General features: G+C 41.1%; 1 protein-coding gene across 7 annotated transcripts in view; it reads left to right on the top strand.

The window, feature by feature from the left end:
* LOC142851706 (protection of telomeres protein 1-like) overlaps window positions 1-10502 on the top strand; it is a 73148-nt gene extending 62646 nt beyond the window's left edge. For all 7 annotated transcript variants that reach the window (XM_075975672.1, XM_075975678.1, XM_075975679.1 and 4 more), the window contains 5 exons: window positions 1579-1714; window positions 4050-4138; window positions 5734-5825; window positions 8006-8111; window positions 9444-10502. In XM_075975672.1, the coding sequence (XP_075831787.1) occupies window positions 1579-1714; window positions 4050-4138; window positions 5734-5825; window positions 8006-8111; window positions 9444-9556 (536 nt within the window). In that variant the 3' untranslated portion in view covers window positions 9557-10502. The remainder of the gene's footprint in view (window positions 1-1578; window positions 1715-4049; window positions 4139-5733; window positions 5826-8005; window positions 8112-9443) is intronic.
* The last annotated feature ends 16530 nt before the right edge of the window (window positions 10503-27032 follow it).

Below are 27032 nucleotides of genomic sequence, written 5' to 3'. Positions count from 1 at the left end.
TTGACTATATTTTATGGAACTTTGTACCTGTGAAGTAAAAGTGCTCTTAATTTAAATTTCTCAAGACAGTATATCAGATTCAAATGCATGAGCGCACACATCTACTTGAATTGCACTTTCATAGTAGCATTGAACTTGCATTTGCCTACATTGCTGGATTCCTGTCTAATCTCATCAGCTCAGAGTGGATTTCATAAATCATGTGAAGCTGTCATCTTGGCCTCTGGGTGTCACTGTTGGGTCATAATACTGGGATGAAAATCGCCAACCATGGATGGAAATTGTGCTATTTCCTATCCTTTTTCCATCTAATTCTTATGTAACAGTTCAATTTTTCTTTGTCATGCAAAGTTTACATTTTTTCTAAACTTGTAACTTCTTTTGCTGTGTCACATTTTGCTGTGGGAGGGCCTTCTGTATTTGTATTGCTTTTATTGGTTAGTGAATAAAGCTGTTTTGGCCTATAGCAAGGCAGAATATAGCCAGGCTGTAAGAGGTATAGAGAGAGCGTAGATGGAGTCAGGGAGACACGGTGTGTAGCTGCCAAAGGAGACAGATACCCTTTCCAGTAAGCCACAGCCTCGTGCCAATGCACAGATTGATAGAAATGGGTTAATTTAAGATATAAGAAATAGTTAATAAGAAACCTGAGCTTATAGGCCAAGCAGTGTTGTAATAAATATAGTTTCTGTGTGATTATTTGAGTCTGGGTGGCTGGGAACTAAAGAGTACTCTCTGTTTACAAAATGACACCAGCTTGGGACAACTACATCCACATAAAAACTGAGAGAGCTTGGGAAGGAATTCTAGACACAAGAGAACAGAGTTGAGCACAGCTTCTTGGTAGCCATGTTTTTCTTTCAGATAGGCTCTGTTTACTAGCAGTGAACAGAGGTGTGGCTCACCTAAGAGACGGCTTCCTGACTCAGCATAAGCAGCAAAAACTGCAAGACTTCTTTAAACAGTGGCTTTCTGGTTCATGCTGGGAGCACAGACTCTGGCTCTTCCAGGAGGCCCTGAACTTAAATGGGGTTTGTGAGCAGTGTGCTACAAGTTGGTTAATGGTGACATGGACCCGCTGCATCCCTGGGCTGGGTCCAGGATTGTGCCTCGCAGAGCTGGCAGTGAACAGACCAACCACGCAGAGCCAAAGTCAAAGCCACGCCATTAGCATTTTAAGAAGCGCCCTTGGTCAGAAAATGATTACAGATATGCAGTAAAGACAGATTCAGACAAAAATAAACCTCTGAACGGGTCACAGTGTGTTTCAAATGTGAGAGAGAAGGAAAGGAGCATAGACAGTTATAAAAAGAAGTAAATAGTTTAAAGAATAAAGCAGTCTTTAAAGAGACAGAGTACAGACAGTCTTAGATTAAAGGAGTAAAGGAAAATAAACCATGTAGAGATGGAATGCACACGGAGTCTACTGATGCACATTATTGTTTTCTTGAATTCTCTGACTACAAAGAGACATTTGATTCTGGGGGCAGCTAAGTTAAACCAACAACTTACGTTACTTACATCCTGCGTCTTGCTCTGATGCCATGGGCTTTGAAGAGTTCCTCTATTGTTTTACAGGAGGACGACTCTGTGAAATCTCTAAACTGTCAAGCGTGTTTGGCGGTGTGATCCCTGTGAGGTCCGGCCCTGAGGACCTGGAGCTCCTAGACCTTGCAGCACCATTCCTCATACGAGGAAAGGTGTGTCACTATGGGTGTGTGTTCATCTCGAGCATCAGAATTACAGCTGCGTCTCCATTGCTTGTCCTCCAGTTGCCCTGTGTGCGGCTGATACTGGTTGTGCCAGTTCCTACTGAGAGACAGTTCCCAAGGAGTAGTGATTGTGTCCAGAGATACCGACTAGTGCAGGGGCAGCAAACTCTCCCTTTCTAGTCTGGTGGTGTGTGATGAAATAGTCAGCATGCTAGGGAGTGACTGTCTGTCAGGGTAAACAGCTGTGTGGGGCGCTACATCTAGATGTGTTGATGCAACCCTATAGAGTTCTAGAGGATCCTTACTCAGTTTTTTTTTTTTTTGGTTTTTTTTTTTTTTTTTTTTTTTTTTTTGGTTTTTCGAGACAGCGTTTCTCTATGGCTTTGGAGCCTGTCCTGGAACTAGCTCTTGTAGACCAGGCTGGTCTCGAACTCACAGAGATCCACCTGCCTCTGCCTCCCGAGTGCTGGGATTAAAGGCGTGCGCCACCATCGCCCTTCCCTTACTCAGTTTTTCTTGTACGTTTATAGAGTTCTAAACACTCTGTGTGCAACATATAAAGCTTACAACATTTTGTATCTCAGACACAAACTAAACTTGTTTCTTACACAAGAATTTAGGAATCAGCTAAGGGGATATTTCAGAGTTGCGAACTGAGTAAGTTCCAGAACTGCATACAGCATTTTGCAAAGTTACTGCCACTGAAGACTGGCAGAGAGCGTGGAGCCTACGGCAAAGTAAAGTGCCCTATAGTTGTGATGAAACAGTCACTCTGAAACTGTAACCTAGATGTTGTTATCCCATACCTTGACCCCCTCATTTTCTTTTTAAATGTTGTTGTTGTTGTTATAATGAACCTAAATTTTAATTTTCATTAAAAAATTACTTTCTGCCATTATCATAGCTGCATGATTGTGGCGCTTAGAGTAACCAGAGTAACCAATGGGCTTTGCCCTTGGTTTTCTTTCATACACAATGGGTGAAAAACTTAAGCAATAAAATATAAATGAATGTCTGTACCTAATTCTCTGAAGCACCCAGTGTCTATATCTTTAAATGTCTTGGAAGGTTATATACCACTTAGTTGAAATATCAAAACACATCGTTTCCTGTTGTTCCTTGAATAAATCCATGGACTAGGCTTTGCTTCTGACAGGATCATCCCTCATTCTTTTCTCTCCCTTCATTTCTTCTAACCTTCCTCATACACAGTACCGAAGTCTAACCCCAGACACCAAAAGTTAGGTACCAGCTTGCCTATCAACTTGTCTAATATTAGTGATTTCTTTTCATTCCATTATCTTTTCATTATTACTGTTAGTGAAGAAATATCTATATATTTAATGATTAAATGAATCCTCTTTCCCAATTTATAAATTACAGGTACTCTTGAGTTCTAAATTTTATTCAAATATATTTTGTAAGCATATTTTCTTACTACATCTCATACACATTTCATCTTGCCTAATAAAATTAAATTACTGTTTCAGATGTTCTGTATTCCAGACAGGAACTGACTTGCAGGCATCATACATGATGCTTTTGAATTTGTGCTCACTAAAAACAGGAATTTGCCTGAGATCCAACTTGTCCCCAGTGTTCATTCAGAATAATTTTTTCTTACTATATTTTTTTAAGACTGACCACTAGATATTGCTCACAGAGCTATAAATTCAATGTTCCTGCAACTTCTCTCTCATGTCTTTTTGTTTTAACAGATAAGAAAATTAACAGCCAAATTATGTAATGATTTGGACCAAGAGTCCAGTTCCTGGTTCTCAACTTCAAGTTATTCATTTTGAAGCCCATTGTCTCAGTCACTGTTCTTACAGTGTGAGGAGACGCCATGCCCAAGGTGTCTTATAGAAGACAGCATTCTAGTTCCGGACCTGCGTACAGTTTCAGAGTGCTAGTCCGTGGTTGGGATCGCAGCGGCAGGGCAGCAGACAGGCAAACACGATGCTGAGGCAGGGACCGAGAGCTCACAGCTATATCCACAAGTGAGAGGAAGAAAGTTAACTGGGCCTTTGGAAACCTCAGCCACACACACCTCCTAAAGCTTCCCTCACAGTTTGACCAGCTGGGAAAGAAACACGCAAGCATAGGAGCCCCTGAGGGCTGTTATTGGAGCCACCACAGCCCTGTCTTCTGTTGCTTTTGTGTAGTAAATCAGTCATAACTGGTTTATAAAGCAACCATTAGAGCATCGATAGTGAGGTGCTCTTCTACTCAATAGCCGGTTCTAAAACTGTCCGTGCTTAACAAGATGTCATACTTGAGTAAATTTGATTGTATTTAAATACTTCCCATTTCTTCTTACTCGTTTACTCATTTTAGATGTAAACAGTGCTCAAACTTGAAACCCATACAAAACCTAAGAACCATTCCTAATAAAAGACTGTGGATTCCTTCTTCTGTGGCAGAAGGTGAGTTGGATTTTTGTCCTAAAATTATAATGCTCTTTCATCTCACTGACCTAATACTTATGTCAAAACTAGCTTAACTTTTCTTAATCCTATTTGTAACAATTGTGCTAAAATAAGGACTAAGTATTTAAGATACTCGTGTTCCTTTACAAGCACCGCGGGCGGAACCGTATCTCAGAGTTGGGCCATTTGTTCCCATGTGATCCCTGATGGCAGATGCAGATCCTGCGACACTCCTGGCACAATCCTAGTGATGGACAAGGTGTCGGGATGGCTGTTACCTTCTAGTTTCAGTCAGCACATAGGAGGCTGTCGCCTGCACACATGAATCACCCAGCCTTTGGTTTTAGCTTCCAGGAGCAGGGTACATTATAAGGCATAAGCTTTAGAAAGCCCTTATTAGTGAAGTCAGGTCTGCCTACTAAGATGGATCCTGTTCTTGTATACGTATGTCTTTCCTCTTCTATAAGGACAGTGCTCTTCGGACGCCTCAGTGTTGTGTCCCTGTTGAGTCCACATTTTCAGGCTGGCCGTCTTCCCTGCTTTATTGCTTTTCCGTTTTCCTGACTTCTTTGTCTCCTCAATCAGTCTTCACTCTGCCAATGTTTTTCTGAGTTTGCCCTTTACAGCGATTGAGAGCTGTGAATTTAGTTTGGGCAACTCAAAATATAGTGAGAATTACTATTTTTGTGAGAGTGTACACCCAGATTTTTTCTCCTAAACTAAAATTTTATTTTATAAACATGTTTATGTGTGCTTCTTGTGGCCTGTTTTGTTTTGTGGTACAACTGTCTCATACCCTGTTACTTCGCATGAGCTTCCCCTGTCAAGCTTCCCATCCGCCATGGTTTTGAGTCTCATCCTTCTTTGGGTTGCTTCAGTGGAACTATTGAGACCTTTTTAAGCCAGAATTTCCATACTAATTTTCTTCTGTGCCCCAATTTATTCGTCTGTTTGCCTCCCTAATTAATCTTCCTGCCATAATATGGTCTGTGAGGATAGAAGGTCATAAAACATCCCATGCGCCTGGCAGTGTCTTCAGAGACGTTTGCCTGTAACTAAAGTTGTCATGTGTAGTGTCTACACTTTATTCACTCTTTCTCATCCTGGCAATTATGGAACCCCAGATTTTAGCATGTTTATTCTTTCAATCAGATGACATCTCTGAAAAAAATTAATAGTAATAAGGGATACTCTATTCAGTGTAAAGGGGTATAAGCCTTTAACAATATTATGTGTTGCTTATTGTGTGTTGCTTTCTAGAGCAGTCTATGCTTTTAATTTCATTTTTCATATAATTAACATGTAATGAATTGCCCTAATTCATTAGCTAATTAATAATTAATTGTTATGGTTCTACCAAGTATTAGAATATTATATTGTTATAAACTATAACTGCATAAGTGTGGTGGAATGTTCCAGAGGGTTTTTGTCGCATGGTTTTAACAAATTGATCCTAGAGAAGAAAGCAGTTCTTTGTTGTGATACCCTGAGTAGTCATGGTCTGCACCTGTTCACTAGAGTAGAGTATTTAGGGTTTAACTTATAGAAAAATCTAGCAGCCTGGAATAATATGCTCTTTTTTTTTTCACTAGTTTTGGGCATTGTTCCTCTGCAGTATGTGTTTGTCATGATGTTCAGTTTTGATGATGGAACAGGAGTATTGGACGCTTACCTTAAGGATTCTGTAAGTAAGAGACCTGGTGAAAATAGTTAACTGAAGTTTTTATTTCAAGTTTTAGTGTTCATCCTACTTAGTTTTACTTCAGTATAACTTACTGAATCCTTTTGAACCCTAAAACTCAGTTTCTTTGTATTTTGTTCTCTTTTTTTTTTGTTTTTTGTTTTTGTTTTTGTTTTTTCAAGACAGGGTTTCTCTGTGGTTTTGGAGCCTGTCCTGGAACTAGCTCTTGTAGACCAGGCTGACCTCAAACTCACAGAGATCCGCCTGCTTCTGCCTCCCGAGTGCTGGGATTAAAGGTGTGCGCCACCACCGCCCGGCTTGTATTTTGTTCTTAAAAGGATTTAGAATATATAACAGCAATACAGCCACATAAATCTAAAACTGTATGGTCTATAGCTTTTGATTAGATCAAAATTTTAAAATATGAAGTTGAGGAATCCATATCTGAGGAGCCATTCCTTCAGAAATTCCAGTGTTCGGCAAAGAGCAGCTGTGGAGCCGTCCGTCGTGAGCTCACTGCACTGTGCAGGCCTCCGCGTGCTTTCCTCTTAAAGGAACTGAGCTTGCATGATAAGCAGAGACGTAGTATTGTATGAGATGTGGAGGAGCCCCAGACACCGCTGTCATTTCTGACATTAGTAGTTGACGTTGAGAATTCCTTGAGGCCTCCCTTAGCTTCAGAATTCCCAAGCTCATCCTCTTTTTTTTTTTATAATAAGATGAATCAAAAACTTTAATATTGAAGTTGGACACGGCAACCCAGCAGGAGTTAGAGTCCCAACAACAGGCACAAGAGTCATGACAAACTTGTTCTCACTGTCAGGAGTCCCATGAAAATAAACGAATAGCTCTAATATATACACAGAGGACCTGGTAGAGACCGTGTTGGGCCTGCATTCTGCTGCTGCCCTCCCTCCCCTCTGACTCTTAGAATATTTCTACCTCCTCCTCTTCTGCAGGATTCCCTGAGCTCTGAGGGGGAGGGATTTAATGAGGACCTCCAGTTTAGACTCTTTCCCCCTCATGGTATCTGGCTGTGGGTCTCTGCAGGTCCAGATGTTTTTCAATACATGGACTTAAATCTCCTGCACTGAATATAACAGTGTACATGGAGTACTGGCAGCTAGGGATGCTTGACTAGACTAGACCAGTAGTTCTCTGACTTGACTAGACTAGACCAGTAGTTCTCTGACTTGACTAGACTAGACCAGTAGTTCTCTGCCTGCTAACTAAAGTTTTTGGTGACCCCAACCATAAAATCATTTTGTTTTTACTTTGTAACTAATTTTGCTTCTGTTTTGAATTGTAATATAAATATCTGATATGCAGTGTCTGATTTGTGAACCCTGTGAAAGGGTCATTTCAAACCCCACCCCTGCAAAGGTAGCGACCTACAGGTTGAGTACCAGTGACCTAGGCTCTGGTGTGATTTCAGCACATACATTGTCATAACTGACTGCTCATGTGGCTGATTGCTCTCCTCCTGCATACCCCAAGCTCCCCAACTTCAAATGGCATTCGTAGGCCTTCCAGAGTGACCTGTAGCTCCAGGAAAAGTTCACCTGCCCCCACAAGCCATGCCATACTAAATACAAAGAGGAGGACCAATGTTTCGTTAGAGTAAGACAGTTTTGCTGTTGCTGTTTTGATTTGTTTATTTATTTATATATTTATTATTTTATATTTGGGGTTTGGTTTGGTTTGGTTTTTTAATAAAAAAATGGAAAACAATCCAAGTTGAGGTTAAGTGTTTTTTTTTTCCTCCAGGCTGCAAAGTTCATGCAACCACTTATTAAATGAATATTAACTGAGCAGCTGCTGTGTGCCATGTCTGTGTTCAAAATAGAACAGTTAGCAAGGCAAGAAAAATCCCTTCCCCTAAACATAATGTAGAAGGAGAAGAGATCAAATAAATTTTTCTTAATGTTGCATCATTCGCACTCAACACTAGATTTACTTCCTGGGTAAACCAGTGTCATCAGCCTTGCTGCGTGATCGTGACCATGTGTCCGTATGCGTCCCAAGGCTATTTCACAGTTAAAGTGGAGGCCAATCTATGAATTCTGCATCCTTAACAGACTGATACGTGTATAAAAGGTCATTTTAGCAAATTAGTTACTGACATTCTGTGCATTAAAGCTTTTCAGATGATGAATATTTCCTTTGTTTGTCATCATTTTTAGGAGAAATTTTTCCAGATCCCAGCATCCGAAATCCTCACTGATGACAGCCTTCAGAGAAATCTGGAAAAGGTCATGGATGTGATTTGTCCTCCGGGAATAAAAATTGGTAGGCAGTATTTTAAAGGTGCTTCTTTCCCTTTCTTGAAAAATCACCTACTGTGTATCTAATCTGTAGGCTGTGGGTGGAAGGAGGAAAACTATGTAACCATGGGAATTACTAAATGTGGCCAATAACTTTATGGGATGACAGCAGAAGTAAAATTAATGTAAATAAAGAAGTTTAAAATGTTTGGAAACACTTAAAGCATAGCAGTTATGGCCACAGCGTCTTTGACTCTGAGTTTGCCCATATAGCATAGAGACACTGAAGCTCTTTAAAGTGAAATTTCTTTATACCAAATGGATGCGATGCCCTCAAATAAACTGCATTTCTCCTGTTTGACTCAGTGTGTTTCCTCTGTAGTATTAGTGATCCTCAGAATTTCCATTTTCATTGTGCACAGTCTATGAAGTTTGGTTAGTTCTGCATGACACCAGCTTGTGCACTGGCTCCGCATAGGTGAGAGTTGTGGCCATTGTAGCTACTGCTACCAGGTGCTTCTGTGGCCAGCAATTCCTTTCTGCTGGAACCTGCAGGCGTAAATTATGTCAAGCTGATTGATTCTTCTAGTAATTGTTTTCAGTGAGAAGTCTCTTTTCTGTCTGCTTCTCTGTTAGATGTTGCTCCTCAGCAAGGTTTCTTCCTCCACAGTCGGTCTCTGCATTTTAACATCAGTTTCCAAGAGATGGGAAATTTTGCTCCCCTAAGGCAAAGTTTAATCCAGATACATCATTTGTTTTCAGTTTTGTGTTAGCTATTGTACTTACCATGCTTAGATTTCCAGAAATAAGTCTCTGGGCTTATTTTTGTCATATACAGGAAAATTGTGTGTGTGTGTGTGTGTGTGTGTCTGTGTGTGTGTCTCTCTCTCTCTCTCTGTGTACAATGTAATGGATACCAGCCATACACAGGAGCTCCTCACTTTATCCTGGGTGAGCTCAAGTGCTGTCCCAGATGCCTTTTGGATCTACCAGAGCTTTCTGCTGAAAGAAATGAGCCTGTCCTACCGCCCACCAAACATGGAGTTGACATCATTGCTGCCATCACGGCAAGGCCCAAAGTTGCTCCCACCTGGGCAGGTCACATAAAGGCTGAAGCTAATATGATCTTGAGTTCAGGTTCCAACTGTTGGTAGTCAGTCAAGGAAAAGCCAGGGGCAGCCCATGAGCGGTCAGCACAAGGAGAGGAGTAAACGTGGGTGAGACGATTGACGGCCTCTGCGGCAAGTGTTTGGAAACTTAAATCACTTTCATCTGAGGCTGGTACAAATTCTAATTAATCGGCATTACTCATTATATGCTTGGTTCAATGGCTAATCGGGGTGCTCTTGTTCTGTAGATGCATACCCGTGGCTCGAGTGCCTCATCAAGTCCTACAACGTCACAAGCGGAACAGAGCAGCGAATATGTTACCAGATATTCGACACCACGGTTGCAGAAGACATCATCTAGTGACTCTTCGGTGCCATGTAGAGGGGGTTTGTTAAAGTATCTTCAGATTTTCACTACAGCTTAAGTTCTTTTGTACAGAAAGACATTTCTTGTGAATATGCTACAACACCTATTGCTCAACATGCCTAGGGTTACTACTACAGTTACAGACAGGACCACACTTTTGTGTGGGGACCAAACTTTCATTCTTCTTTCTGTTCCTTCAGGAGTGCTATGTTATTACTGGTGGACCCTGAGGCTCCATCTCCCACCGTGAGACTCTTGTTTCTATGCTGCCACCCACTGTCCCCTCGTTGGGTTTCATTTTCTGTCCTGAGTTTTACACCAGCAGTTGATGGTAATGTGGGTATAGATGAGATATCCTTGAGCTCTTGCATTCATTAATAAAACAGTGGTGGCTACTTTTCTCTCAACCTATTCCATTTTCCTTTATTTATGTACAGAGGAAGTGCTTAGCCAGTCCTGGGGAAGGAAGTCTTCCTGTACCTTCACACGCACGCGCTTGCTTGAACAAATGTTTGTCTGAGTGAGCTACAATGTACTAAAGAGAGTATTGGATTTAAGGAAGAGTGGCAGAGTTTTGTTTGGTGCTTAAGTTGCCCATTTTAGGGTGAGTCTGTCACTTTAAACCAGATGTGTTTGATTTCTGCTTCTCTCTGTAAATATTCCATCCTATACCAGCTAAGAGGTGATTAAATTTAGGATTTTTTCTTAGCTGAAAAACTATTATATTTTTAATAGCCTTATGTAAAAATATTCCTACATTGCAATAGAATGATATGCTTTTTAACTCAGTGGTGTTTATCAAGTTTAAAATCATGAGTAGTCAATTCCTATTGTACATATGTGTACATATGCATTTGTGTATTTGCTAAAAATAGAGGGATAACAGATCTGTGTGGCTTAAAATAATAAGAAATAAATGCATGTATTTCTACAGCTTCAATGATTGGCGGTGATATAATATGGTGAGGTGGCTACAGTAGTTTGAGTCTTGACTGTCCTTCAGGTGGTCATAAATTAAAACCATGGCACCATTCGGGGTTGTGGCTAACTTAAGGTATGGAACTTGTGGAGGAAGTTAGTTTGTGGGTGGCATACCCTGGTCCTGACTACATCTTGTCTCACTCTTCCTCCTGCCATGAGGCAAATGGGCCTTTCCTGCTTTCTGTTACCTGACTATCATATCAGACACAGGCCCAAAAGAGCAGGGCCCAATACCATGGACTGGAAATTCTGAGACCATGAACCAAATTAAGTGCTTCCTCTTTATAAATGTTTTATCACAGTAACAGAAATCCAACTCTGCTATAGTGCTTGTAGACCAGTTCCTGGAACTGTCTGCATCACAGGTGCTGTGCTCAAATCTTCACGTGTTTAAATAATCTAATAAGATAGCTGGATCCTCTTGGAAAACGGACTTCAATGCATTCCTATGTGCCTCTGTGCGGGAGTAATGAGTTGAGTACATGCGGTCTATACGAGGAGCCACCCCAGCCAGGACCCTCAAGGTAAGGGTGCTGTGAGCCCTACTTCAGACAGCTGTAGGAAATACCGAAAGGAACCAGTGTGTTCTCTGCGTTATAGAAAGCACCTGTTTGATGACGCGTTGCCCCTTTCAATAGCCCCGAATTCCGTTTCTTTGCTGTGTCAATATGTTTCTACACCCAGCTCGCACCATCCTGTATTTGAGATAGTGAGAGACTGATGCTATTCAGTCAATGAACTCTTGGTTCAAATCTTTCATAGGAAACCCACTGAGTAAATATGCTCAAAATTACCAATACTCTTGGGATTTGGAATGAACATTCCTCTGCCGTCAGGAAGAAAATTGCCAATACTCTTGGGATTTGGAATGAACATTCCTCTGCCGTCAGGAAGAAAATTACCAATACTCTTGGGATTTGGAATGAGCGTTCCTCTGCCGTCTTGGGATTTGGAATGAGCGTTCCTCTGCCGTCTTGGGATTTGGAATGAGCGTTCCTCTGCCGTCTTGGGATTTGGAATGAGCATTCCTCTGCCGTCAGAGCACCTACTCTACTCCCAGGAGGGCTCAGCTGTCACAACCTCACTCTGAATGTGTCATGCCTGCAGGTTTACAAAGGGAAACTGAACCTTGCTTTCCTTTCCATTTGCATTAAATAAGCGCTCATTGCGTGATTTTTGTCTTTGCTGGGTGGTTTTTGTTCTCAATTGGGGAGGAGTGTTCCACCAACACAGTATTTTTCCAGTGACAACATACACATATTATCCTTATTCTGGGAATTTTCACCTCTAGAACAGTTGTATGGTGGTAGCTCATAAGTCACGGCCAATTTTCTATCTTTCGTTTGGTAACATCTTCCTGATTAACTATTATACATAATTAATGAGGTATTTTGTTTACAGCTTCTTACTCAATTTTCCAGTTTATGTAGTATCTGTGTAGATGGGTTGTCTTCCTCTTCCACATTTGCTTGTCTGTAAGACAGAAAGAATGTACCTTAAGAACCAGAGATGTGCCCTGCTTGCGGCTTCTTTAATTGGTATCTCTTACCGGCGATGCTTTTCTTGAGAACTACAGGTGTCAAGGCACTGTATGCACACCTTTTCTTTGATCATTGATCACCTTGCACACCACAACATGTTTCTAAATGAATCGTAGAAAGACTGCTGTGAATAGAACACAAATGGATAGATATATGATGTCTCCTGTAGACTCATAATCCCGTGCTTTAGCTGTTGCCACTGTATAGTTCCCTCAGTGACCACACAGTTCTCTTCCTGCCCGCGGCCTCGGTGACCACACAGTTCTCTTCCTGTCCGCGGCCTCGGTGACCACACAGTTCTCTTCCTGCCCGCGGCCTCGGTGACCACACAGTTCTCTTCCTGCCCGCGGCCTCGGTGACCACACAGTTCTCTTCCTGTCCGCGGCCTCGGTGATCATACAGTTTTTCTTTGTTTTCTTGAAGTACTTTTGTTATCTAGGAGAAAAAGATAAATTATCTGATTGTTTCAAGTATTTTTTTTTTAGGTTTTGCCCTTATATTTTATCAAGTAATTCTAAAATCCATACTTTTATGCCCAGTCCGTGGGGACCCCAAAAGACCACCAGAGAGACTGATCCACTGAAATGCAAGGTTTATTGTGTGCACAATACAAGCCAGCAGGGACCTTGTCAGTGCAGCAGCAGCAAGAGAAGGTACCCGCCCTTCTAGAGGGCATTATTAAAAGGCAAGCACCGGAGAGTTACATTAGCACGGTTTGTGCTGGCAGGTGATCCTATCTTCAACGGCTGGAATGTTAGGAGATCCTTTTGGATGGTCTGTTTCTGGGTGGTTCCTGGGTGGTCTCAGTTTGTGGTCTTCATGGGAACCTCGGGGTAAACTGCTGAGACTCAGGCCTCTATTGAGCTTGTCACCGCTGGGCCCTACATTTTCCCCTTCAAAAGTACCAATGCAGCCAGGCGGTGGTGGCGCACGCCTTTAATCCCAGCACTTGGGAGGCAGAGGCAGGCGGATCTCTGAGTTCGAGACCAGCCTGGTCTACAAGAGCTAGTTCCAGGACAGGCTCCAAAAAAAATCACAGAGAAACCCTGTCTCGAAAAAAACCAAAAAAAAAAGTACTAATGCCAGGACCCAATCATAGGTCCTGCTTGCCCAGGGAGTTAAGGAGATATTATTGGGACCTAAGAACCATTAACTCACAGATTTTTTCAGGGCAGAGGCCATCCTACCAGGCCCTGTAGCACTGATCCTTTGAGTACAACTGAATTGTAATCCTGAATGTCCCCTTTGGTTCTGTGGTTCTGCATAAAGAATCAAAGTGTCTTTTTACTGTAGGACCATTTTGTTAATAAATAACTCTGGGCCTAGTTTTCTGGTATATCAATGGGCACCATAGGTGTCATTTTTTCCCCCATGCCAGGGAGTCCCCCTTGTCTCAGCATTTCAACTTATCCTGGTCAGGGAGCACGAGATGATGTGTTCTTTCTGCAGCTACTTCAAGCTGATTGGGGCATTGTCATCAGGGCCAAAGTAGGCTGAAAGGCTGGCCGAAGGTAAGGAGGGAGTTCAGGCCATGGGGCACTCATCAGAAGCATCTGGTTCTCAGACTCTGCTGAAGAGACAGGGAGCACTCACATCAGCTGCCCTGGTCCACATCAGCTGCCCTTCAGCAAGGCCAGGGCTCGCGGTCATTTGGAGCAGGTTGTAGTCAGGACTGATGCTTAGATGTAGCTGCCAGCTAAGTGGAAACCTATTGAGATAAGTTTAAACTAGGAACAGATGTTAAAATTTATGTACTTAAGGAAAAATAATACATTTGAAACTTTTAGGCCCATATTGAAATCTGTATCAGAGATAAAAGCAGAGAATGGGTATCTGTAAACAGCAGGCATAGACTCATACCTTTGAGTCCTAGCAAAAACTACAGATTTTGGTTAGAAGCATGTATATTTTTCTGCTGTCCAGAGAGCCAGGTATGGATTGGACAGAGATATCTCTGGCCTGATGAGAAACACCTTTAAATTCATATTTAAATGACAACCAGAATGAATCTAAAATCTTGAGCCTGAGATCCAGACAGTAAGTAGCCATTGCCCTATCAGCTTGTCAGAACCATACCCTAGAAGGGAAAGAAATCAGAAACATTTTCCATATCTTAACCTGTATTTACATCTCAAATCACTTTTTAGACCCTTCAAACATTTTTTTTTAGTCAAGAGACCTAGTATCTTTTGACAAAGCAAGCTTTGATTTCTGTATCTATAAAATGAGCTAATGGTCTGGCTATAGCTTTGTGGAGGGATCTGAATGCTGCTGCTGCTGAACTGACAACATTACAGCTGGCCTAGCCATCAATGCTACCAGAGATCCTAAAGGATAAATAAATTATACCTGAGTACAGAACAAGCAACTTCCAAATCTATTCAAAATGACAGGGACCAGAGTCCATACGCAGTTAGCCATACCCAGGTCTCCATAGCATTGGAGGCAGAAGTATCCAGAACAGCAGTCTTACAGTCTTAGCCAGGCCCATAAGGTGATCTTTGTTCCCTGTGGAAGAGGGAAATGGAAAGACTGACCTTGTTTTGTCTAGGCAAAGGTGATGCAGTCAGTTCTCCAGTGTCCTGCTGTCTGTGTGTCCACAGTCTGGCCTGGGTCTGGCACTGGTGTTGCACTGGAGCTTATAGCCCAGTGGTCGGCATCATCATAATCCAGGTGGAGACAGCACGGTGTCCCATAATCTTTGGAGACCTTGGGGTACTGCTAGGATCTTGGAGTCTCTGTCTAATATAAGCTTTTTGATCATTATTTTAAATGCCATATTCTGAGGATGTCTGAAGTATGAGGGCTACTGAGGTATATCTGATTGGACAAACTTTGTTTCTAGTTACTTGACTTTGAAAGCATATACAGGGAACTAAATAAGGCTTATCCCTGTCATTAACTATAGCAGTACTTTAAGGATGACTGACTAGCTGGTCTAAGTCTATAATAAGTTAGCAGCTTTTATAAGACTAAAGCTTTACATTCTGTCAGGTTTAGCCTTGAAAAATAATGATTTTGAGTTGAAGCTAATAAGGAGTCATTCTGAGGGTAAAAACAGAGCAAGTTTGTACTTAGCTGTTAATGCAAAGGCACAGAAAAGGTCCCAGGACAAAACGGGAAGGGGGGGGGAGCCTAGGGGCTAGCATTACCCTTGACAAGTTCTAAGGCAGCCACACAGCCACTGTTAGGGAAGAGCCACAAGTTCCCTTTGCCAGAGATGAGAAGGGAGGAAGAACATTCTCCAAGCAACCTGAGGGACTGGGAGCTTTATCCAAATGCTTGGCCTTGGGAAAAGAACTTTGTAGGTTTTTTTTTTCTTAGAAAAAAAAAAATTTCCGCCTCCTCCCATCCACCCATTTCCCTCCCCTTCCTCCCACTCCACTCCCCCTCCCCCCACTCTTTTCTCCCTCCCTCTCCAGACCGAAGAGCAGTCAGGTGGAAAGTCCAAGGTCCTTCCCCCTCCATCTAGGTCTAGGAAGGTGAGCATCCAAACTGGCTAGGCTCCCACAAAGCCAGTACATGAAGTAGGATCAAACCCCAGTGCCATTGTCTTTGGCTTCTCATCACTCCTCATTGTTCAGAGAGTCCGGTTTTATCCCGTGCTTTTTCAGTTCCAGTCCAGCTGGCCTTGGTGAGCTCCCAATAGATCAGTCCCTCTGTCTCAGTGGGTGGGTGCACCCCTCACGGTCCTGACTTCCTTGCTCATGCTCTCCCTCCGTCTGCTCCTCATTGGGACCTTGGGAGCTTATTCCAGTGCTCCAATATGGGTCTCTGTCTCTATCTCCATCCATTGCCCGATGAAGGTTCTATGGTGATATGCAAGATATTCATCAGTGTGGTTATAGGATAGGGCCATTGCAGGTTCCTTATCCTCAACCGCCCAAGGCACTAACTGGGGACATCCCCCTGGGTACCTGGGAGCCCCTCTAGGTTCAGGTCTCTTGCCCACCCTAAGCTGGATCCCTTAATTAAGATATATGCTTCCCTGCTCCCATATCCATAGGACCCAGCAATACCACTCTTGGGAATATACCCAAGAGATGCCCTATCATATTACAAAAGCATTTGTTCAACTATGTTCATAGCAGCATTATTTGTAATAGCCAGAACCTGGAAACAACCTAGATGTCCTTCAATGGAAGAATGGATGAGGAAAGTGTGGAATATATACACATTAGAGTACTACGCTGCGGTAAAAAACAATGACTTCTCGAATTTTGCATGCAAATGGATGGAAATAGAAAAGACTATCCTGAGTGAGGTGTCCCAGACCCAAAAAGATGAACATGGGATGTACTTACTCATAATTGGTTTCTAGCCACAAATAAATGACATTGAGTCTATAATTTGTGATCCTAAAGAAGCTAAATAAGAAGGTGAACCCAAAGAAAAACGTAGTTATCCTCCTGGATATGGGAAGTAGACAAGATTGCTGAGCAAAAATTGAGATCTTGGGGGTGGGGTGGGACAGGGGTAAGGGGAGATGGGGAGAGAAATGTGAGAAGGGGAGGATGGGGGGAACTTGGGGAATTGGGATGGTTGGGATAAAGGTAGGATGGATATAAGAACTTTGTAGTTTTATCTCAAGTGTGAGCCTTAGAAAACAACCATTTTTCAATTGACATTCCCTTTAGTATACAAAAAAATACAATACAAAAAAAACTATGACTCAGTTTATTTAAATAGCTTAAACCCAACAAAGTTAGCAAAGACAAGGAGGCTAAACATACATTTTTAAGCCTGAATAGACCTTGAGCAAGGAGATGCCTTTTTTAAGCCACTGATTTTCAACCTTTTAATGGTTTGACCTTTTATTATACTTTCCCATTGTTATGTTGCAACTGCAGTTTTGTCATTGCTATGAATCTTAATGCAAACATCTGACATGCAGGTGGTCCTAGGCAGGTGGTCCTAGGTGACCAAAGGGTCAAGAGTCAATGGCCTTAGAAATTATATCAAATCTTTTGCCAGACTGCTTAGGTCATTGTCTTATGCCTCTGACCTAATTTTTAGCCTTTTATTAAGTCCAAACATTAACAATATAAAACATTTTATAAGCACAAATGTTCCATAGTTTTAACTGTTCTTTAAAAATTAAAATCTCTTAAATGTCTTCCTGCAATATCAAAAATAAAGTACCTCTTTTGCTCCATCTTTGACGCCGTATACATAGTCTGTCTTTTAGATCTCCACCTACTCTATTTCAATGTAGCTGGCACTTCTGGTGCCTATCGCCTAGCACTGGCATTTCTAAAACTGTTAATGTCCATTCGTGCCACTGCTAGTCCTGTCACGTATTTGTCAGCCTCAGCTGTTTGCTGGGATCCCTTTATGTCTTATAACTATTATCACCCGGGGGACTCTTAAATCAACAAATTCTAGCTGGAAGAACAAAGTACAATTTTTAGTATAAAATTTTCAATAAAGAACAGCATAAAATACTTTTAACATTATTTATACCAAAAAGTCATCTCAATTTCTGCTAACCCAAATCCAGTAACCAGAGCTCAGAGATAAATTCTGAGGTCAGGCCCGTAAATGTGGCCACAGCAGTGATGGGTGGCAGAGACAACTAAAATATCTAAACATTTCTGTCTCAGCTCCATGCTCGCAAGAAAACTTACATAGACAAACTTTTCAACAAAACAAGTATATTCGGTATTCGCAGGTATAGGAAACCACAACCAACATAGTTCACGTCCCCTTCTGACCTTCTATAACCTTTTATAAACCTTCAATCCATCTTTCCTCTCTTCGTTCTTTCAGTCTCCTGCTCTCTCCCTTGCTTTGCAGACAACATACCGAAGTCTTTCTCACTTTTTACTAAAGTCTTTCTCACTTTTCAGACAACATAAAAACTCTTACGGGGTTGGAGAGATGGCTCAGAGATTAAGAGCACTGAATGCTCTTCAAAAGGTCCTGAGTTCAATTCCCAGCAACCACATGGTGGCTCACAGCCATCTGTAATGAGATCTGGTGCCCTTTCTGGCCTGCAAGCATACAGATAGACAGAACACTGTATACATAATAAATAAATAAATCTTTTTTTTTTTTTGGTTTTTTCGAGACAAGGTTTCTCTGTGGTTTTGGAGCCTGTCCTGGAACTAGCTCTTGTAGACCAGGCTGGTCTCGAACTCACAGAGATCCGCCTGCCTCTGCCTCCCTAGTGCTGGGATTACAGGCGTGCGCCACCACCGCCCGGCAATAAATAAATCTTTAAAAAAAAACTTACCAAAGTCTTTTTTATGATTTTCCTCAGTAGTATATAATACAGTGTATGGCTACTAAAAACAAAAACATTCATATACTGTAACAAAAAATAACTATAAATTTACATCACATAGAATCATGTACCACTGTGAAGCATTTGAGACTAACAATAGTTTTTTTTTGCCACACCCTAACCAATAGTAATTTGTAACCAGCCCTTCTAGACTATAACAGATATTTATAACCCACTAGGTCTGAATAACCACCGCAGCTCTGGTGGAGGGAAGTCTGGCTCTAGTGTCACAACACGGCCACTGCAGCAGCTTAACACCTATAGCCAGTGACCTTGGCCTGTGGAGCCAAACCTTGGTCAGGCATGGCCGGAAGTCAAGGCCCACAGCCCCTAGGGCACGCTGAGGTGGAGGCATCATGGGAGGTGGGGGCAGAGTGGCATGCAGCATAGGAGTTTTTAGGGGAAAACTTGCAAAAAAGAAGGGGGTGCAGTCAGATTAGGTGGAAACAATTAGGGCCAAAACAACTCCCACAGGTATCAGATGGTCTGGTTTGTTGAGAACCTGGAGATTTATACAGATGGGATGGGAGCCATTCAGTAAGGCTACCTGATCCCCAGAGACTTCAGATTCAGAGTTACAGATGGGGCCCAACTGAGTTCCTGGCAGGATGGTCTCAGATGCAAAACACCCATCCAAACGAGGAAAGGGGACATCTCCTGATTCCTCCAGGTCAGCCCTCTAACATGTCCATCAGGACGTATTGACCTGTTCAGATTATGAGATCAGAGCCAACAAAAAACATGTAAGACAGACAAGATTTCGAACACTCCTCCCTCCCTCCAGGCTTAGAAAGGTGAGCATCCAAATAGAAGAGAATCCCAGAAAGCCAGTCCATGCAGTAGAGACAAAACCCAGTGCCATTATCATTGGCTTCTCTGTCTTCCCCAGTTGTCAGCCACATTCAAAGGGTCCAGTTTGATCACATGCTCGTTAAGTCCCAGTCCAGCTGGATTTGGTGAGCTCCCATTAGTGCAGGCACACTGTCTCAGTGGGTGGACCAACATCTCGTGGTCCTGACTGAAGGCGTAAGTCACAAACAATGCCATACCAATTTGGGATTATGATTAATAGGGTGATATTTATTTAAAGGGGAAAAAACTTACAGATCACTGTCCCAGGCAACAGCCCTCTACGCAATCAGGAGTCTAGTCACCGGTGGAGCAGGAAGTGAAGAGAGAGAGGAGAGGGAAGTGGCTGCTTTTTAAAGGGAGAGAGACCACGCCCCAATGGGCTGGTATCTCAGCGGCTATTGGCTGGAGGAGTGGGAGGACCTCCCGCAACACCTCCCCCTTCTGTTTAAATAAGAGAGTTCTAAACCTACTATGAAATTATATACAATAAGTACAAATATCCTATTCTAACTAGCTTATGTCTTGTATAATAAATAACTTGGCCAAGTCATGAGAGAAAGTAACTACATTTATATAGTCTTTAACCCCATCAAAGATCTGAGAAGGGAAATAAAGTTACCTGGGTAATTAGGAAGTTCAGTAAAACAACTTTCAAAACATGCAACAAATCACAGAGACAACTAGCTACCTGGGCAATCACCCAAAATCACGTTAGCAGCGTTGAAGCAACCAACTTTGGCTAAGGCCTAACATAACTGACACACCATTTTCAAAGGCAAGCAACTTTTTAAAACTATCTTACCCTGTCTTGGCAGGATAAGACAGCCCTGTTTTATCTATTGATGCACGCTCTGTATCTTTGTCAGTGGTTGAGGTATGGGCATTTCTTTGCCCCAAGGCCAGTTCTGCCAAAAAGAAAGGCTCCAGGTGGAGTGTCTTTGGTGCTCAACATTCTCTCGGGAATAGAGTGGTGTTGCCAGGAGCAATTGTGTCTCACTACCACAAAACTCTGAGTTAGATTAAAGGCCATTTTCTACAGCTCTTTGAAGAAGTTGAAGATTATCTATCTATACTGAGTATAATCTCTATATATCTAAAGAACCTGATTAGTCTAATTATAAATGACAAGCTTAGATGACTATTAATCTATATAATTCTCAATATCTATCTGACTTAAAGACTAAGAAAATAAACTACTGTGAAACAAATGAGGACAATGACCTCCAAATATAAACAATGTACAAATATACATTGCAGTGGGTAAATATATATCAATACACGAACATTATATAAGTATCTTAATCAGAGGTAGAAATGTACACAGCAATATGGTAAATATATACAATACAATATATGTCAATACATAAAAATGTTTTAAACAAGGTAGAAACATGCATGCATACAATAGTCAATATAATTTAACTTTGTATCAATATACAAGAATCTATACCAATATATTTGTCTAAAAACAGTAACTCACAATTACAAATCTATTATCCCATCATCCCTCTTTTTTTTTTTTGAAAAAGATCCCTGAGCTTATAAAATTCCTCCCCCAACCCTCAATCGTATACTAATTATAATCAACCCCTAAATGATGTCCCTAAACCCAAGGGCAAACTTTACTGGGAGAGGGGACGTCGTCCTCTAGAATTACTTTCAGCTGTCATAGGGGCGACGTTCTTTCTGGGGGATCCTGTGAAAGTAAAATGATGGTTAAATTTTAAGATCAATGTCTTTTAAAATTGCCAATAGTCTCTGAGTATTTTGTGTAGGTCTGGCCAAAATGTTGTATAAGATGTGCACCATTTAAGCTAACCAAGTTGGAACTGTCTTGTGCAGCTGGTACCCAAAGCAGGTCTTGTAGTAGCGCTATCAGTATTATGACGTCATATCAACCAGGTGGAGTTGTTGTTATGGGGCCCCATCTTCTTCCTGGAAACTTCAAATGTCACTTTAGGAAAAACTCATTATTAATTGTGAAAAACTTAAACACTAATCATATAGACATATATATATATACATATTTACTGAAAGGCATGATAGATATGTTCAATGAAAAGTATGATAGATATGAAGAAAAGCAAAGATGTTTTATAAACTCACATTTTTTCTGTCCCACATCATGGCTCTTGACATGAGACAGAAACTCCAGAAACTCTGGGTTTTTCTCTTACTAACAGGCTTGGAATTGGAGAGGGACTGAGCCAGAGTCCAACTTGAAAACCAGCTTTATAAATTTAGAAATATGGTTTAATATTACTTACACAACCCATTCAGTTTTCTTGATATTTCCTATCGGGCAAGCCGAACTCGCGGCTGCGAGCCGGGAGAGGTTCTAAAACCAAACGTTGGGCGCCAAAATGAAGGCGTAAGTCACAAACAATGCCACACCAATTTGGGATTATGATTAATAGGGTGATATTTATTTAAAGGGGAAAAAACTTACAGATCACTGTCCCAGGCAACAGCCCTCTACGCAATCAGGAGTCTAGTCACTGGTGGAGCAGGAAGTGAAGAGAGAGAGGAGAGGGAAGTGGCTGCTTTTTAAAGGGAGAGAGACCACGCCCCAATGGGCTGGTATCTCAGCGGCTATTGGCTGGAGGAGTGGGAGGACCTCCCGCAACACCTGACTTCCTTGTTCATATTCTCCCTCCTTCCTATGAGTAACAGGGATAGAAGAACAAGAATTCCAGCTCAAAGGCACATAATTTATATTCAACAAAATCATAGCATAGAAGAAAACTTTTGCAACCTAAAGAGAGACATGCCTTTGAAGATACAAGAAGCTTACAGGGCTTCTGGTTGTGGTGACACATGCTGGTAGGATTTGCTGAAGAAGGCAGAGGCAGGAGGATCACGAGTTCGAGGCCAGCCTGAGTTACACATTGCCAGGTGGTGGTGGCGCACACCTTTAAGCCAGCACTCAGGAGGCAGAGACAGGCGGATCTCTGTGAGTTCGAGGACAGCCTGGTCTACAAGAGCTAGTTCCAGGACAGGCACCAAAGCTACAGAGAAACCTTGTCTTGAAAAATACCAAAAAAAAAAAAAGAAGAAGAAGAAGCTTACAGAACACCAAATAGACTTGACCAAAAAAAAAAAAATACCACAAGACATAGTAATTAAAACACTAGACATACAGAGTGAAAAAAGAATACTAAGAGCTGCAAGAAGAAAACTAAATACCAAATAGAGGCTCACCTTTAGAATTATGCCCATGTTTACAATGGAGACTATGAAAGCCAGAAGGTCCTGGATGGATGTTTGTGGATGTTAAGAGACTACAGATGCCAGACAAGCTACTATAGCCAGCAAAACCTAAGAAACAAGCTCGTGTAACTATCCTAATATACAACAAAATAGGATTCAAGCTGAGGAAGAACATTTCATATTCATCACAAGAAAAAAAATCCATCAAGACAAAATCTCAATTTTGATCATCTATGCCCCAAATACAAGGGGACCACATTTTTATAAGAAGCATTACTTAGACTTAAATCATACATAAGATTCTACTGTCTAATAGTGGGAAATTTCAATACTCCACTCCCACCAGGGGACAAGTCTGCCAGATAGAAAATAAACAGAGAAATATGGGAACTACAAAATTGGATAGGTATCTATAGAACATTTAACCTAAACACAAAAGAAAATACCTTCTCAAAATACTGACTAAACTGTCATCAGATAACCTACATCGAAAAACGGGTGGAAGCTCATGCAGTGACCTCTGCCAAGCACTGGTCTACACTCATGGAGATCTGTTAAAGAGAGGGAGGAGGATCATATGAACACATTCAGAGGGTCTTGTTTGGTACCATGCAGGTTCACCAGCTGTCAGTCAATAATCTGTGAGCTCCCACTAGCTTGGGTAAGATCTCTGTGGATTTCCCCCATCATGCTCTTGACTGCCCCCATTCATACATCAATTTGTCATAACATTTGGTAGTTCCCTTAGGAGATCAAGAAGATACAAATTGGAAAGGAAGAAGTCAAACTTTCACTATTTACAGATGATATGATACTATACATAAGTGACCACAAATATTCTACTAGGGAATTCCTACTGATGTTAAACACTTTCACTAACGTGGTGGGATACAAGATTCATTTAAAAATTCACAGTCATCCTATATACAATGGATAAACAGTCTGAGAAAGAAATCAGAGAAAGAACACTTTTTACAATATCCAAAATAACATAAAATATCTTGGAGAGGGCTGGACAGATGGCTCAGAGGTTAAGAGCATTGCCTGCTCTTCCAAAGGTCCTGAGTTCAATTCCCGGCAACCACATGGTGGCTCACAACCATCTGTAATGTGGTCTGGTGCCCTCTTCTGGCCTGCAGGCATATGCACAGACAGAATATTGTATACATAATAAATAAATAAATATTTAAAAAAATATCTTGGAGAAACTCTAACCAAACATGTGAAAGAAATTGAAGAACATAACAGAAAATGGAAAGATCTCCCATGCACATTTATAGGTAGGATTAATATAGTAAAAATGACAATCTTGCCAAAGGCAACCTAAAGATTCAATGCAACCCTATCAAAATCCCAACTCAATTCTTCACAAACCTCAAAAGAATGGCTTCATATGAAATCCACATAATATGGAAAAACAAAACCCAGGACATCTAAATAAATCCTGTTCAATAAAGGAATTTTCAGAAAAAGCCAGCCAGCCAGCCAACAAAGAACCTGTTCAAAATATCTTCAGCTCATGTTGAAAACAATTTATGCTTTTCATAGACTCTCATAACTTCAGTTGCACTCTCAAAGCAATTTTTGGGACTCTAAAGAGAGCAGGTCAAGTCTCCTGCCCTGAGGCAATCCACCCAGAGGGGTGAGTGTGTGAACGCCTGGCCAGAAGATCACCAGAAGGGAGTGCAGGGCACCTCCAGCTCCTGCTGCAGGGGCTTCTTTGTTCCACACAACCCTGCCTCCCCCAAGACTGCCCATTGTCTGCAAGGTCCTTGGCCCAGGAACAGATCCTGCTCCTGCACTGAGGAGATCAAGCCAGAGGGCACTCCTTTCCATCTGCAGGGTCCTTAGATCCGCCAGCACAACCAGCTCCAGTGCTGAGGGGCCCTAAGAGAGGCCAGACCAAGAAAATCCCCCATGTACACTGTCATTCACAGCAAAGATTGGACCAAGATGACAGACTCTCCTGGCTGCATTTGAAGGAAGAGATGGGCAGGCACCAATGCAAGAATTCCTCCAACAATCTGAAAGGCAACATGACAACACCAGAATAAAAGGATCACACAACAAGAAGACTTGAACACGCTATTCCAGAAGAAGTAGTTTTTTAATGGACTTTAAACGTAACATGATGAAAATAATAGAGGACCTTAAACAGGATGTGAAAAACTCCTTTAATGAAATGGAGAAGACAAACAAAAAGGTAGAAGAAATGAATAAATCTCTCAAAGATACCCAAGAAAACCAAGATAAAGCAATCAAACAGGTAATAGAAACAGTTCAAGACTTGAAAAATGAAAAGGAGGTAATGAAGAAAACACAAACTGAGGGAAGGCTGGATATGGAAAATCTGGGTAAATGAATAGGAACTACAGAGACAAGTATAACCAACAGAATAAAAGACATAGAAGAAAGAATCTCAGATGCTGGTAATCCTATAGAGGAAATAAACTCATTAATTAAAGAAAACAGCAAATCCAACAAATTCTTAACACAAAACATCCAGAAAATCTGGGACACTATAAAAAGACCAAACCTAAGAATAATAGGGGTAGAAGAAGGAGAATTACAGCTCAAAGACCCAGAAAATATATTCAACAAAATTATAGAAGAAAACTTTTCCAACCTAAAGAAGGATATTCCTATGAAGGTACAAGAAGCATACAGAATACCAAATATATTGGATCAAAAAAAAATCCCCTCGCCATATAATAATCAAAAACACAAAACATACAGAATAAAGAAAGAATATTAAGAGTTGCAAAGGAAAAAGGTCAAGTAACATATCAGTATAAAGGTAAACCTATCAGAATTACACCTGACTTCTCTATGGAAACCATGAGAGCCAGAAGGTCTTGTATAGATGTGCTGCAGACAATAAGAGACCATGGATGCAAACCCAGACTACTATACCCATCAAAGCTTGCATTCACTATTGATGGAGAAAACAAGATATTCCAGGACAAAAGCAGATTTAAACAATCCATAGTCACAAACTTAGCCTTACAAGAAGTACTAGAAGGAAAACCACAAACCAAGGAAGCCAACAACATCCATAATAACACAAGCATCTGACAACCCTCCACCAACACAACTCAAAAAAGGGAAACACACAAACACTACCACCAAAAAAATAACCTGAGCTAGCAACCACTGGTCATTAATATCGCTTAATATCAATGGACTCAATTGACCTATAAAAAGACACAAGTTAAGAGAATGGATATAAAAACAGGACCCAACATTCTGCTGTTTACAAGAAACACACCTCAACCTCAAAGACAGATGCTACCTCAGAGTAAAGGGCTGGGAAAAGGTTTTCCAAGCAAACAGACCTAAGAAACAAGTGGGTGTTGCTATACTAATATCTAACAAAATAGATTTCAAACTAAAATCAATCAGAAGAGATGTAGAAGGACACTTTATACTCATCAGGATGAAGTTGCAGTCCTGAATATCTATGCCCCTAATACAAAATCACCCACATATGTAAAAAAAAATTACTAGAACTCAAAGCAAGCACACATCAAACCCCACACACTAATGGTAGGGGATTTCAACACTCCTCTCTCACTAATAAACAAGTCAACCAGACAGAAACTTAACAGAGAAATAAGAGAACTAACAGATGTAATGAATCAAATAGACTTAACAGACATCTATAGAACATTCCACCCAAACAGAAAAGAATATACATTCTCAGCATTTCATGGAACTTTCTCAAAAATTGATCACATAAATGGTAACAAAGCAAACTTCCAAAGATACAGAAAAAAATATTAGTAACCACCTGTGTCTTATCAGATCACAACGGAATAAAGTTAGAATTTAACAAGAATTTCCTCCAGAAAGCCTACAAACTCATGGAAACTGAACAGACAACTACTGAACCACCACTGGGTCAAGGAAGAAATAAAGAAAGAAATTAAAGTCTTCCTTGAATTCAATGAAAATGAAGACACAACATACCCAAACCTATGGGACACTATGAAATCAGTGCTAAGAGGAAAGTTCATAGCACTAAGTGCCCACTTAAAGAAAATGGAGAAAGCTCACATTAGAGATTTAAAAGCACACCTGAAAATTCTAGAAAAAAAAAAGAAGCAGACTCACCTATAAGGAGACTGGAAATAATCAAACTGAGGGCGGAAATCAGCAAAATAGAAACACAAAAAACAATCCAAAGAATCAATGAAACAAAGAGCAAGTTCTTTGAGAAAATCAACAAGATTGACAAACCCCTACCCAAACTAATCAAAAGGCAGAGAGAGAACATGCAAATTAACAAGATCAGAAATGAAAAGGGGGACATAACAACAGACACTAAGGAAATTCAGAGATTAGGTCTTCCTACAAAAGCCTGTACTCCACAAAATTGGAAGATGTAAAAGAAATGGACATTTTTAAGATAAATACCATATACCAAAATTAAATCAAGACCAGGTGAACAAGACCTATAAGTCACAAGGAAATAGAAGCTGTCGTCAAAACAATTCCTACAAAAACAAAAAAAAAAACCAGGACCAGATTGTTTTAGTGCACAATTCTACCAGAACTTCCAGAAAGAGCTGATACTTATACTCCTTAATGTATTCCACAA

The sequence above is a fragment of the Microtus pennsylvanicus genome, chromosome 6 (genome assembly GCF_037038515.1).
Source record: "Microtus pennsylvanicus isolate mMicPen1 chromosome 6, mMicPen1.hap1, whole genome shotgun sequence".
In the NCBI taxonomy this organism is placed as follows: Eukaryota; Metazoa; Chordata; class Mammalia; order Rodentia; family Cricetidae; genus Microtus; species Microtus pennsylvanicus.
The sequence above is the reverse complement of the archived record's forward strand: the minus strand, read 5'-3'. Positions and strand labels throughout refer to the sequence as shown.